This window comes from Pelmatolapia mariae, linkage group LG7 (genome assembly GCF_036321145.2).
Source record: "Pelmatolapia mariae isolate MD_Pm_ZW linkage group LG7, Pm_UMD_F_2, whole genome shotgun sequence".
Lineage (NCBI taxonomy): Eukaryota > Metazoa > Chordata > Actinopteri > Cichliformes > Cichlidae > Pelmatolapia > Pelmatolapia mariae.
The window spans coordinates 20,918,363-20,933,733 of NC_086233.1; the positions used below are offsets into that span (position 1 = coordinate 20,918,363).

The 15,371-nt window shown below is 41.9% G+C and overlaps 1 protein-coding gene across 5 annotated transcripts in view; it reads right to left on the bottom strand.

Annotated features, from left to right (window-relative positions):
• sema4d (sema domain, immunoglobulin domain (Ig), transmembrane domain (TM) and short cytoplasmic domain, (semaphorin) 4D) overlaps window positions 1-11,482 on the bottom strand; it is a 42,651-nt gene extending 31,169 nt beyond the window's left edge. For 2 of the 5 annotated variants that reach the window (XM_063478380.1, XM_063478383.2), the window contains exons 1-2: window positions 11,348-11,480; window positions 3,080-3,194 (exon numbers count right to left, since the gene is read on the bottom strand). In XM_063478380.1, the coding sequence (XP_063334450.1) occupies window positions 3,080-3,117 (38 nt within the window). In that variant the 5' untranslated portion in view covers window positions 3,118-3,194; window positions 11,348-11,480. Of the gene's footprint in view, window positions 1-3,079; window positions 3,195-6,720; window positions 7,140-11,347 lie in introns of those variants that run through there. The other 3 variants (XM_063478385.2, XM_063478382.1, XM_063478384.1) reach the window with 3 other exon arrangements.
• Window positions 11,483-15,371: the final 3,889 nt, after the last annotated feature.

The following is a 15,371-nucleotide window of genomic DNA, read 5'->3' on the forward strand; positions in this document are numbered from 1 at the left end:
ATTTAAGTCATCAGGATTCATCTTCTGAACTTCATCGAATTGTGCACAAACTCCCAAGGCAATCTGTCCGATATTTACTGAGATATTCTGGTCTGGGATCAGCGGCGACTGATGCCGATCATGAAAATGACTATTGTATGGTAGCACAAGCAAAGACCAGTATTATCCCTTGTTTTATTCAGGTGGCTGGAGGAAACTAGAAAACATTTAATAATAAATATCAACTAAACAAGTCAAATTGCAGAGTGGTGTGCCCTTAAATATCTTTACTCACAAGGCTGCAACATTTAGCACATTTCTGGTGCCACTGTGGTTTTTACTGTAAGCAGCCATTAAGCATATAACCAGCTTGCATCCTCACTCCCCTGAGACTGACATGATTACACACATGGGGCCTAGACAGACACAGATAAGCAAAGCGCATAAATAGACACCACACTGTCAATGTGCATGTGTCAACCTCGTGCACATGCACACTGTGCAGCTACCATTACTGTCCATCTATAAACATCCCAAGTTTCTGACAAGGCTGTCAGCAAACACCACCACAGGTGGGGGATGGAAGGAAAATGGTAGCAACAGAGGGAGAGAGGGAAAAATGGCTTTGCTAAGAGAGAGAGAGCAAATTCACACAGTGGTTGTAGAAAGGGAAGAGAACAGATGAGAAGAGCAAGGAAAAATGAGTAGGAGGAGGAATCTCCTTATGGAAAACAAGACGGGAACAGTTACATAAAGAAAGATGATAGTATGGTTTAAGGGCTTAGGGAACAATGCTTTTTTTTATTATCTTGCTGTCCCCATTTTCCTTAAAGACCAGAGGCACCAGATGGAGATGCAATTCACAATGAAGAGCTTACACTCAGCGCACTTCTGTCTGTATCTGAGTGTGTTTGAGGCACTGTGCTTCTCTTTGTCCTTCCTATGTGATGTAATATATTCAACCCTGATGCAACTCTTTTAAGAGGGAAAAGAAAATAGGTGAAATTCCTGTTTACTCAATATACACAGAGTGAACAGAGCATAGACTCTAGACTTTAGCACACACACACACACACACACACACACACACACACACACACACACACACACACACACACACACACACACACACACACACACACACACACACAAAACAGTGTGTTGTAAAGGATTATGCAGGCTTGAATTTAACCAGGAAAAAAAATGCCTCCAAGCACCAGGGAGCAAATCTGGCTTTAGAACCTTTCCTCATCCCAGAGCATCCTGGTACAAAAGGAAAATCCAGCAACTGAAACATGTTCATGTCTGAGGATACTAGAGCAAATGTACAGATGGATAATCAGCTTCTGACTCAAGCAGAAAATCTGATTGGAAAACACAGATCAGAGCTCTTCGATTAAACAAATGCCAGAAAATTATAAATAATCCAAAAAACACCAAATATTCTTCGTGTTTCTCACATTTCCAGAGGCCAGCTTGACTTTGGGAATACCAAGTGGAATGCACACATCTGCAGGAATGTCCACTGGTATCCAGCTATGTGTAAATGTTTGCTCATGAGTGAGCTAAGAAAAAAAAAAAGTGTGTGTGTGTGTGTGTGAGAGAGAAAATAAGTGGCCATCTTCTTCTGCCTTTGTGTGAATCTTAAGTAGACCCATGTTGAGGGAGGCTTTGTTCGCCGTCACCATCGGGGGGCACGTCCTCCAACTTTTCCCCTCACTTCCTTTCAACATAACATTTATCATTCATCCCAGTCAAACAATCATCCTACAACACGGGCGAGCATCTAGCACACAATAAGCTACCTTCCCACCACCACCACTTTCTGGTTGCTGGGATACCTTTCATCCAGCTTGTCAATATCATCATCTCTTACTTAGAAACTCCCCGTTCCTCGCTACAATTGATTCCGTGCAGCAGAGGCTTAATAAAAACTCTGCCACGTCTTGTTTTCAAAATAAAGTTTCCAAGAATATCTTCTCTTCTTTATGCTGCATCCAAATCATTATAAAAAAGTCTGGCTCGGCAAAAATTGCAATGCATCCTTGAGGGAACCTTCTAATTTGCAAGGGAAATTCCCCTCTGGGCAAATATAGGATTATTTGGATTTACTAAACTCGATGCATATTTTACGCTGACATTACAGAGTGCCAGTGTTAACCAGGGAAGACACCCGAAGGCCTGCTTCATATAAAGACAGCGTGATTCACCAGATCCACCCCTCCCTTTTCCTGTTGCACTTTCAAAAGGGTTAACAGGTGCATTAGCAATAAGTGGAGAGATGCTGGAGTTGCTGACCCACAGCTAACAACATTATCTTATCAACTGTACTCTGTGCATATAACGCTCTGTCGCTTTACCAATTTCTCTTTCTTTTTTATAAACTCAAGCACATAATAGTTTGGGCCTTGTTTGACCTTTTTTATGCAGTTTTTGTGCGCATCCCTTTCAGCTGACTGACCTGCACCGCTTATATAATGATTGCTGACAGCAGATTATTTTTCCTACTGCACCCAAATTCTCCATAGATCTCTGCAGATCAAATCCAACAAACACTGGAGTGAGAAGCAAAGGCCAAGTGGACAAAAGAGACAAAAAGGAGACAGACAAGTATAGATAGAGACCTGCAAAATGAAAAGGGGGAAGGGAAACAAAATGAAGAACACAAAGAATAAGCAAAAGAAGAGGCAGCATGAAAAAGGCTGAAAACCCTTTAAACGACTGTGTTTTGTGAGGGAAATAAAGAGCTGCTAGCAGCAACAGCAACATGCCAGCACAGCGAACGAGAATGCAAATCAGCCCCCGATGCAAATGACATACATCTATAGGGGCCAAGCAGACTATCTTTTTACCAACACTGCCTACCGTAAGCCACATCAAACTTCTCTCTGCGCTATCTGAACCCATTCCTCCTTGAATTCTGCACGGTTAACACACTTACAGGAATGCCTACAAGCTGGTGCAAAGCAAGAGAAGCATAACCACAAGAACAAGCATCATCTGGTTACTTCTCACTCAAACAAAACGCCTGATTACTGTGAGCTCTTTGCACGCCTACACATGAACGTGCTCTCCAGAAAAATAACAATAAGTCACTTACTTGTCCGTCATCACGTCGGCTAGCGAATACTGATTCATTAAATCTTCTTTTCACGTTCCTTCACACAGCTGAAACGGTTGAGCGAGATGCCCGGAGCTAAGGTCGCAGTACACGTCTACAAGAGAGGTTAAAAAAAAAACAACAACATTGGGTTAGAGTAAATTATCAGAAATGAGAAAAACAATCAGGTACCTGCTTTCACTCTTCTGCATGTAAATAATAGCAGAACACACGTCACAACGGGACTGAAAAAATAAAGCCAATGCCAAAAAAACTGCAATTCCTCAAATGAACACTTGGGGGTGACTCCAAGCAAGTCGATCCTTGTAGACTCCCATGATAAATTATTTGACTTTACACCAGAAATAGACATGTTTATAAAAATGCTGCTTTGGTCCATCGTAATCATTTCACACCCACAACAAACATACTAGGGTTGATTTTCTTTTTATATTTATTTTAAATTGGCATGCTGACATGGTCAAGATAACTTGCTGCATGAGAAGGTGATTTTAGTGAACTTGAACCCAGCACTGTTGTTCATTTGTTGATGCCAGAGGCCAGAGGAGAACTGCTAGATTGCTTCAAGCTGATAGAAGTCTGCATGCCTTGATTACAATCAAGGCATGCAGACGAACATCTCTAAATGCACAATCCAATAAACCTTTAAGCAGCAGCAGAAGACCACACTGTTTGCACAGGCTCATCAAATTTGCACAACAGAATATTGGCTAAGCATCACCTGCTGTGATGACACTTGATGACTTCTGCGATATTTGGATGGTGGGGTCTGGATGTGAAGTAATCAATCCTGCCTTGTATCGATGGTTCAGGCTGCTGATATTGGGTGAAAGGTGTTGGGGATATTTTCTGGCACAATGGGTATTGCTGCTGTCCATTTTCACCCCTTTATAACCCACCTTCTGATGGCTCCTTCCAGCAGAATAACGCACCACGTCACAAAGCTCAACTTGGTTTCTTTAACATAAGACTTTAGGTGGCCAAGTGGAGTCACTGAACTGGACATCTCAGCTGTTTTTCTGGTGTTGCCATCTTTTTGGGGCATTTTAAATACAATTATCTAAAAAGCACAGCCTGCAGGCGCTTGCCCTATAGTTACCCGTACTAAAAACCTGTCTGTTTATGTTGTAGTTGTTTTTGTCCTGGCCTTAACTCTAGTTTCCACTTTGCATTTATATAGGCATTAAATAACAGCTAGCTTAACACTTTGACTTCTCATCTAAATATGGTCACTTATCTCAATAAAAAACAAAACAAAACTGACAACTGCTAACCTTTATAATAGTAATTCAGTAGCAGTAATTCAATGGGTGGCACCATAAATAGTCTCCATTTCAGAAATGTATTCAAATGTAAGATGTGTTTTAACAGTCAACTAAAAAAAGAACTGCCATCCATTTCAGATGAAGCAAAATTATCTAATTTAAAGACACAGCTATGCATTTTTGATCAATGACATCTTCAGAATATTAACAGGCATTTACTTCTGAATAAATAAAACAAGCATCTCAGTTTCTCTTGGGTGAAAAAGTTCAGCACATCTTTGGCTCCAAAAGACAAAAATTTGTGGAGGAATGTTTTTTTAAACCCCAAAAAACATCTTAGATGTAGTCCGTGCTGGGGTACATCTAACTTTTGCAGACACGCTTGACTTGCTCACAATTAGCCAAGCAAGGCCTGGTCTGTTCAGCTTTACTGTTTCCATAGCTACCAAAGCAGCCAACCAGCCAGCTAGCATAAATAGAGTGCACCAAGGAGCCCACCGGGTAGTGAACAGACACTATGAATCAGTGGGGCTGATTATAATCCAGGATCAAAGGATGAATAATTCATCAATCACCCTTATGAAAAGGTCAAAAGATAATTATCAACAAGGTGTAAAAAAATACCATACATCTGACAAATCTATTTAAAAAAATGTTTAGATAATTGCCCCTCTATTGATGCACATTTACATATGCACATAAATCAGCAGATTAACTTCGCTGCCAGGATTCTGAATCTGAAAGATTAATAAACTGATCAGATGAGGCGTGTCCTGTCTGTGTCCCGCTGGCTGATGCTCCATCTCCAAACCTGGCATTAGCTCCTCAGCTTATCTGACCTCAAAAGATTATGATAGCAGCACATCAGATTTATAGATTATACTCAGTTATGTGTTAACGTGACACAGATTACAACCTGCAGGAGTGGGACTTAGCTCCTGTAAGCAGATAAACATTAAATACCAATTCACATGCAGCTAAATGTACATGAGGGGGAGTGAAGGTAAGGTCTCTGCCCCACCCAATCCAATCGTAAATCAGCCTCAAGCCCAGAGACACCAGCAGCAGCCAGTCAGTGAGTGGACAGTGGCTTTTCCGGCTCCTTTTATCTATGCAAACAGCTACTCTTCACCTCCATCCTGAACTGTAAACTTTACATCTGCCAGCCATCTTTTTTCCCTCTCTGATGCATTGATTTCCTTCATCGCTCATACAGATGTTCACTGAACTTCAGCCCATCTTGTGCGTTGTCTGTATACAACCAAGTAATTGATGGTAATCGATTTAGAGGCCATTTCCTCTGCTCCCTCAGCAGCTGCTGTTATTGTTGTTGAAATTATTTTCAAAGAGGATAAATAACAAACTCCAGAACAAACAGAGTTGTCGCTGATAATTCTGAACTCATCCATGACACCAGGATAAATCTAACGTCAGCTTTCCTTTTAGTATTTCCAAAATAACATTTTCTTACAACACTGGACTTTTCCAAATATGCAAGAGGCCACGGTTTTGCACAATGTGGCAGACACTCAAGTATGAAACTACCCCGTGCCCACTGTGGTGCTGGACCCATTTGGTGTTTTCCTGCAAAAGCAAGGAGTTCCTTACCCAGAGCCCCAAATTAAACCGCCTTCTCCTCCTCGTGCAAACAATGATGCAGTGCCTCGATCCTGGCTCGGTAACTGTGCTGCTAGATTTAAGCAGCTAGTGGTGAGGGAAATAAATAAAAACATATATAAGTGACACGAATGCCAAAAGACCGGTGGTTTCCACACATGCAAAGCAGAAAGAGGACCTGCTCAGAGCTAGAAGAATGACACGCTTTGAAGTGAGAAGACGTGTGATCCACCTGCGGTCTAAACAAATTAACATTAAATTGAACAAATTAAAACCCAGCATTTTTTCTACAAGGATTTCATACCCAGATAAGGAGACCAACTTGTGGCAAGCTAAAGGAAAATTTTAAATATCCAACCTGGGGGGAGATTTATGAACAGCTTGTAAGAAGACGAACACTTTCCACGTCTGCCAATAAACACCAACTTCCATAAATAAGATACTGTCCTTTTCTGTTTCTCCATTAATTCACACAGCCAGAGTGAGACAAAAAGCAAATAAGGTAATGTGGAAACTCCCTTGCTGCATGCCCCAGCACACTGAATTATTTACCTCACAGATGAGATTTGGGTAAAAATAGCATGCACCATTTTGGACACTCTCTCCACCCTACAGAGCAAGCTTTGACAGGCATCTTCTATTGCCAAAAAAAAATAAATACAGTTGATATCTATCATTGTTAGGTGGCAGCATACAGTTGTCACTGTCGGCAGGAGCTGTGTGCGACGTGAATCTTACCATAATCTGAGTGGGAAGATCCTGCAGGTACAGAAGCTCTTCCAACGTGGCTCAGTCACACTGTTATTACTGGTACAGTCGTGAAATTTTTGCATGACAGATGTTAAAAAAAATAAATAAAATCTGGTCATCCAGCACAACTAGCCTGTCACCTCCTCCCTCTCTGCTCACCAGTCAAGAGCAATCTGTCTCTCTCTCTCCATCTAGCATGATCAACACTGAAGGTGAAGAAAAAAAAAGAAAAAAGGAACGCAAGATGCTGCAAAGGGTGGAGAGACCCGGCTCGCATTCAAGACCTATTTCACTTTGGCACATGCCAGTGACAGGCTGTCTCCATCTGAGCGTAAAGCGAAACTGCTCGTATTCCCTTTCCTCCCTGTCGCAGCAGTCAAACACTGCTCACCGGCGGAGAGCGAGAGCCCCGAGATCGCGCCTCTGGAAAGCCTCAGTGCACACAATCGCTGAGGAGGGGGAGGGGGACAATTTGTGGGGGGCGGTGGGTAAGGGGAGAGAAGATGGGGTAAGGGGAGAGAAGATGGGGGAAGGGGAGGTTAGGGTAGTGGCTGTGTGTGCATCTGTGGGAGTGTGTCTATTGTTGACGAGTGTTGAGGAGCCCTTTTTTTTTTTCTTCCCCCACTTCTCTAAGGAGTGAATGGGGACTGCAGGTTCAGCCGGTGCACTCCTTTATTCAGCCCCGGGTGACAAAAACTCCACACGTAGGTTAACAGCGAAGACAGTTTGCATCCTGGGGACATAAATAAGAGGAGCTGGGACTTCTTCCTGTTTATCCAGTCAGTGAACTATCAAATGTTGAGTGACGTCAGGCTGACAAAAGAAAAATTATCCTCTTTAAACAAACCCAGCTGAGCATTTGACAAAAAAACGACTACTTTATCTCAGATGAAAGATGCCCTCCTCCTGTCAGCTGTGTCACACCGTGATATTCTCCGCAGCGACAGAATGTACTGTATGCAGGCTTCGTCTCCCAACTCCATTACCTCCCAGCTCCCTGCTCTCAGGAACACAACGCTGGGAACCTTTTCAAAACATCAAACAAGCTGTCGATAGCAAGACAGCGCCGGATCACTAAGCTTCCTGCTCTCTCAGCAATATCAGTCATAGCTGCGGGGGCCAGCACCTTGGGAATCTTCACAGCTTTCCTGTATACAGTTTCATTATCGCGATTACTGTTGTCACACTTTCTAACTTGCAACTAAACTCTCTTGCAATCTTCAATAGCGGAGAATGAAAACCATTACAGCAGCCAAACCCTGAAGGGTGTGGACTATTATTGGAATATTTTCTCAGAACGTGCTTAACAAAAGACACAGAACACGGTTTCACACCCAGTGTTTGCCTTCGCCTACGCTGACTCAAAACCACCATTCAATGGTGACACGATCTCTGGAATGCAGCAGTGCATTATGCATGGCCAGTACCATGCATGCAGACATAAAAGTGCCTACACATGCCACTGTCTGCTGCTGATGTGGAACCAGATGCTACTCTGCAGCCAGAAGGAAATTATTCCAGCCTGAGGGATACTAGGGTGTGCCACGGAGGGGGGGGGTTGGGTGTTTCCAAAGGAAGAGGGGGGGAGGCCACCACAGATGTCCATTTCATCGAGCACACCTCAACATCAGAGGAGCACAAGCTGGCCACTGACCCCTAGCCTTTAACTCCAGCAAGACCAAAACAATGAGCCATACATCACACACGTCCCCCATATTTCCTTGAATGGCGACGTATGAATGCCGAACGCCACGCAGGTGTGGATTGAGCTTTAAAGAAGGAAGAATCGTGTTTACGCTCTCGTCTGCCTTAAGAAAACTGTATTGTTAATGAGAAGGGGAGAACAATGAGGATTATGCATCAAAGACAAAACACCTTTTTACGGTGACTCCCCCAACCTGCCAAAGCAGGAGGGGGAAGGTGCCACTGCCCAGATCAATTGCAGGTATTCTTTTCTGCCTTTTTAGGGAGAAGAGCTGGTAGACAAGTGAAAGGAAAAATAATAAAGGCTTAATTGCTCAGGCCACCTTAAAAGCCATTAAGACTTTATTCAATTCATACTAAATACAGCGCAGGTATGCCAAGGAAGGTGTCCCGTCTAAAAGTGTTGTCTTTAAGGTGGCTGAATAGTTGTGTTTGCATGTGAACACAAACACAGTGTGTGTGTGTGTGTGTGTGTGTGTGTCTCTGTGTTTGTGCTTACTGCAAGCTTCCTATACAAAAATGCTGGACCTGCTCCAGCAAGGACCAATTTCAATACTTTTTGTCAAATTCCTCTCTGCAAAACAGCGAGAGCTCATTCTGAAAACCCAAACAGGGCATCCAACTAAATAAGGCTTGACATCCATAACAAGTGACATTTCTGCAGAAAGTTCAGATTTAAAACAAAACTTTCATTCAGCCAAGCGCTTCCTGACTCAATGTCCGATTTCCCAACCAGCTTTAAATTGATTATTGATTTTCCTAAAGGACTCTAAAGATAGGTTTGCGTGTTTGTGTGCAGTTAGCATTAACAAGCAACAGTGTCCTGTGTGATTTCACTTAGCACATGCGAATCCTGTGCTTTCAATTAGAGAGACATGACCTAATCACTCATCCTAATCTGGTACGGGGAGATAAACAAGAGTTGTTTTTTTTTAAATGACTGTAACCGGACTGCTTTTAGACTAAACACTAACTCTGCAACATTAACCTTTCTTTCCAGCAGATGTTCCAAAACCAGAAAGAAACACTGGCAACCTTAAAAAAAAAAGAAAAAGAAAAAAAAAAGCACAACTAAAACCTCTAATCCAAGGGAAAGTCAGAGTGACAGACAGAAATGTGTGACCCGCTCAGCGGCAGGCAGCCAGTGGTTTAATGATTCGTCTACTGCTGGTGAATGATCACACAGCAATATCCTGTTCTGGCTAGTTCTGTGAACCCCCCCTGAAGGCCCTGCCTGACATGATTCTGGCGTGCTTTGGTGCCAGCTAGCCCATCATATTGACAAGATCCGGGTGTCTGCCCCCCGTGCCTAATGTGACCCTCCGAGGACCTCTGGAATGAAAATCGACGAGGCAGAAGAATTACATATTGAAGCCGCCAGGGAAGGCTGCGATGCTGGACGATGAGAAGAGAGAGGCGGGGCTGGTAATGTCACTAACAAAGCTGTGAAAACAAGATGCTGGCACCTTCCAAAATTCTTCAGCGCTTATGCAATGTAAACCAACCTTGTATATAATCATTGTAATATCATAGGGCTGGTTTATAACTCAAATGATCGGCATTCAGTCATTAACGTATTGAGGTAAGACAAATACTGCAATTTATAACAACTTCTGTTGTACTAAAGTCTGCAGCTAACAATTACTGCGTTATCTATAGATTCTTTTAGACATAAAAAGTAAGTTGAGACTAAGATAAAAAAAATTATTATTTTTTTGAGCCAAAATGTTGAAACTGTCTAGTTCTACCTTGTCATGCATGCATATTTTCTACTCTTCATGGTGTTTTGAGAACAGACACTTTTTCCTCCAGCCCATAAAATGGAAGATTAACTTATAATTAAGGCAATAATTACAACAATTTTTTTTTAAAGTTCCTGTTTAGTTTTCCATCAGTCATTTCATCTGGCATCAGGAGAAGAACTTGAGTCTGAGAGGCCACCTGTCCCTATCCTTCCCTCCATGCTTACAGAAGGTCAAGAGCAGGCGTGGGAGGATCAGCGAAGAACCAAAAACAGTCACAGAGAAATGCAGGACTGTCAGGTCAGAGGGCAAATGTGGAGGAGGAGGAACACAAAAAGCAGCCCCCCCCCCCCCCCCCCCCCCCCATAACCTATTACTCAATGCAGCCTGCTCACCACCTAAGATTAGACATGCATGCAGGTGAAAACGCTCTCCTGATGAAACCCATGCGCAGGTCACTGCCGACCCTCCCCAGTCTTGGTAGTACAACATGCCCTGAAACTTGGAGAACTCCTAAAACTCCCCCAAGAGGCCTCAGAGTGCATGCTGCAGGTCTTTATTTTACTCGGTGACATTTGGGTGCTCTTCATATAAACTGTGGTTACGTGGCTGTGTGCTTCAGCGCTGTCAATAAAGGGCTTTTGTTGCTGCAGTGAAAGCGCACCCTTGATTTATGCATGCCAAGGGTAGAAAACCCTCGACTGACCTCTAAGGTGCCAGACTGGCATTTTAAAATAACAGTTTAATACTTAAAAAAAAATGCGGGTGAGCTGGAGTCAAGAGATAATGAAGTACAGAGGAGGGTTTTTGCGATTAAAAGACAGCATGGACTCTAGAGCCGCCCGCTGCTAACATCTTATTTTCTGCTCTGAAACGTCGAGAGGGAGTAATGTAAAAGCCGAAAGCTGGAGTTTAAAAAAAGGGCTTAAAAGTAAATTACTACAACGATGCATTTTCCACCCCTCCCTTTGTCTCTGTTGGGGTTTCAGCTACAGCGCAACAAGTGCAGCTGAGCTTGAAGTCTGCGACGGCACGCACGAGTACGGAGCCGCGAGGCTACAGCCCTGAATCACTCCGCGTTTTAGAGAGGGGGAGAAAAAACACAGATGCTACTTTCACCGAGCAGATAGCCGCAGGTTAAACATTTCACTGAACTTAAAGGTACTCACTGTGGGACGTTTCCCTCTTTGTCCCGGTGCGTACGGAGATGAGGGTTGAGGCAGCGTGACAAAGTTTGGCTTGTCGCTCTCTCTCTCAGCTCAGCATGGCGGCGACTGAGGCCACAGAGTGGATTCAAAACTCTCCGGGCTGAGATATCAGCAGACAGGGGGAGGGTGCACAGGGAGGCGGCGAGAAGACAAGGTATCCTCCAGAGAGCGCACAGCCACATTCAGACAGGCTCCTCTTTTCTTTTTTCTTTTCTTCCAGGCGACCTGTCTAGACTGAAAAGACTATCATTTTGAAATACTGTACTTAAAAAAAATAAATACACTTTTTTAATAAATCCTATCGTACTTATTGCACACCTTACATTTACTGCACAGACTCAGATATTGTACTAACAATATTTTATACTGCTAGTAAAAACTTTATAATTTATAACATAAATAAATAAATAAAATTATGTATTAGATGGGTTACTCAGGATATGTTAAATAGGAGATCTGGAATTTTCTTTCTGTTTCTGTTCACTTATTTATTTCAGGAACCATGTACAAAATACATTAATTACATAAAAGGAAAAGATGTACTGTATCACATTTCCTTGTGCAGTTCCTGGGCATGTAAAACACATTACAAAAACTCACATTCCCACATATATACACATGCAGACACACAATAACAAAAGATAAACAACTCAAAAATACTAAAATATCTTCTTATTTATTATATTTTAATATTTTTGATTGATATTTATGTGTATTTGAGAATTTCTGCAGTGTGCATTGTCACTTCAGTTCCAGCTCCCTACTTTTAAATGCATAGATAGATAGAGCTAGCAGACCTACTCGAACTCAGTCATGAAAAGTAACATTGAGGTACTTGTTTACTTAGGTTTATGTAAATCAGCCCTCCATAAAAATACAAAATCAAAATATTTTATGTAGTATTGTGCTCATGTTTCCAAATCTCATCCACAAACAAATAATCACAGCTGCACTTTTATTATCCTTTTATGAATGTTTCATTTGTTCTTTTTCAGCTTTAAACCATAATAGGCAGCTCCCAAAGGAAGATCATAGTCCAGATGTTTGCTATACAGTAATAGCTGACTGATTTGTATATTTTAATGATATTTCATTATACTTTAACAGAGACTGAACCTGGCTCAGTAGCCACGTCTAACTGATGTATGTAACTAATTATATCTGTGGATATTATTTTAAAGTTTCACAGTCTTGCACTGCTTTTCACATATTGTCTTTATTTTTTTTAACATCCTTGTGAATAATCCATCTGTAGGTGGGACCACTGGGTTCAAAAGGTCACTGCCAAAGTTCAAAGGTTACACAATATTTTCCTGAAGGAGAAGTGACTTGAAAACACACTGGGGAGGGAAAGACAGACTGACCCTTGTCTTGTTGTGCAGGACAGAGAAGGAGGGAGTGGGGCTTTCCATGGCACTGCAAGCTGAAAACAATACCATCTTTGAGTCAACGACAGATTGCTGCTGCTACAAGATAGAACAGTATCACAGTACACCTCTGTGACTACTTTGTGGGTTCACTGAGCAACAAATGCCAAGAACTTTACCTGCCCAGCTGAGCTGCAGTAAGCCTCTAATGTCCTTTATTGCAACTCGTTGGTTAAGCTGTACCCTTAAACATGCCAGCGCTTCCAGGCATCTTCTGCTCAACTACAAATTGTTTATTTTCATATCAGCCCCCGGTGATTTGAGAGCTTTGAGCTGAAGGCTGGCTGTAGTTAAAAGGGGACGGCCAGTGCTGCCCTGAAATGAATACGAAAAGCAGCTGGGTTTATCTTCACTCACTCTGTGACATGTGCTTCTAAGAGAAAACAGGTGACCCAGGAGGAGGAATGTATGCTAACATAAATGTAATGCTGCAGCTTGAGTTATTTGCTATCACTTAAAAGACCTGCATTTTACATTATATTATATTTACTAATCAGTTTTATACAAGTATCACAAATTTGCTTGTTTTTCTAGGTCTTTCTGAGCTTGTCTGCCTCACCTTGTTTAAATGGACGTCCAAACTTATGTTTGTTAGTGTTAAAGAAAAAGACAGATATATGGATTAAAGAATCTTATTTTCCTGCTGCTGTTGATAGGAATATCAAATGATTGCATGAAATCAAAAAAGCAAGAGAGTGAGTGTCAGAGCACTAAGTAGACGCACATATACTTACACACACTGGCACACAATAGAGCAGAAAAATTAATAGAGCAAGGTGTAGCTTTCCAGTGTAAGTATATGATCTTCATGCCCAAGCCCTTCAGACACACTGGTTGGATATATTTAGAGTCCCTCGTCGGTGTATCCATGCTACAAGGCAGACCGCAATTATTCCCAACAGTGGAAGGGCCAGTGCTGGTCTGAGATCAGTAAAGAGGAGAGTGCGTGTGTGTGTGTCAACTGGTACGGGACAGGATTAACGCCACAAGAGCAAACTCAGAATGTTTTGCTGGGCTTGTTTTTACATTCATATGCTAAGCAGTACAATTCTAAAGAAATTAAGCCGTAAAAAATGTAACCATGTGATCTATAATATCAGTACATGAGCAGTTGAAGAGCGTGACTGGTTCACTTCATGGTGCTGAAATAAAAATGATGATAATAATAACAACATATGGCAGAGAAGTGAGTTTTGCTTGTGACTTTTTTAGTCATCTGGTAAGCAGTCTGTGGGAAATTGGACCCTTGAATGCTGAATTCATGTGTGATTTTATCACAGGCGTGCAGAAGTGAAAGAGGAAAGGAGTTTTTTGGGCTCCTTATTTAGCTGGCCTCTCCTCTGTATTTACTTTTTGTTCTTATTTTCCTTTTATAATAAGCCATGCACAATGAAATGCATGGTATTTGTTTTACAATAAAGCATATTTGTTTGCCTAGGTACTTCTCTGAATTCAACGCCTAGTTATGAACACCAAAACAACTAAGGCAGCTGATATGTTTGCCTGAGGCAGCAAGGCTACAGTAAGTATGTGGTGCTAGATTATATATGTTTGAGTTCTTTTAATTCTACACTGGACTGCAGTAATAGAAACAGTCATCTGTGCCACACAACAGCACAGTGTCAATTTCAAATCTCATTTAGAAATGTTTCTGAATACCTTGAACACTCTAGTGTTATGCCCTACCAGCGCTGCGAACCAGTATTGCTCTGCAGCAGGTGTCTGCCTGAAGTCTGACAAAGCAGTACCATCTAGTGGCAAATACTGAACATGTCAATATGTTTACATGAACCATTGCCCTCACATCTACTGCCATAGACTTTATGGAAAAAACAGCCTGCTGCAGTTATCCCAAATGAGTTAACTGCGCCCCCTGGCTGCCAGCTCTCCAATGTGTCCGATTGTCGACAAATATACCCTACAATGACTACAATGACTGTTGTTAACCCCGCTCCCTGTCAGTGTTATGTAAGTGGCCTCCATGGTACCGTCATCAAATCAATATGACTGCAAGTTTGCTGAATGCACCAACAGGTTTGTTGGATGCAAAGAATCAAGAGTAACCTTAGAGAACTCCTCTACTTACCTCAAGTTAAATTTTTAGCCTACAAGAGATCATCACTACTTAATATATTTGGTACACTTGAATGAGTTCTGAGAATGAGCAAACCCCATGCATATTTAAATTATGTAATCAAATCACAACATGATCACACACTTCCACTACTGTTCTAAAAACATGCACCATTTTCAGCATGTTTTTTTTTTCTTGTGCTACTATTTTGCAAGCGCACGCAGAAGAAGTTATGAATGAATATTACCACAAACCATCATTAATCATGATCAGTGAAGCATCCAATGACACAATCCTGGGAGGTCAAGAGTAGCAAGTGATACAGTGCTGCTCCCAAAATATCTAAGCTGGGACTGAAGTGAGTTACATGGCATTTGCAGCATATATTTTAATAAAATTACACTGCAGTGTAGCTCTGAGTAAAGCTGATTAAAAATAAACATTTGCGACTGGTTTCAAGTGCGTACCCTTGGTATTAATACGC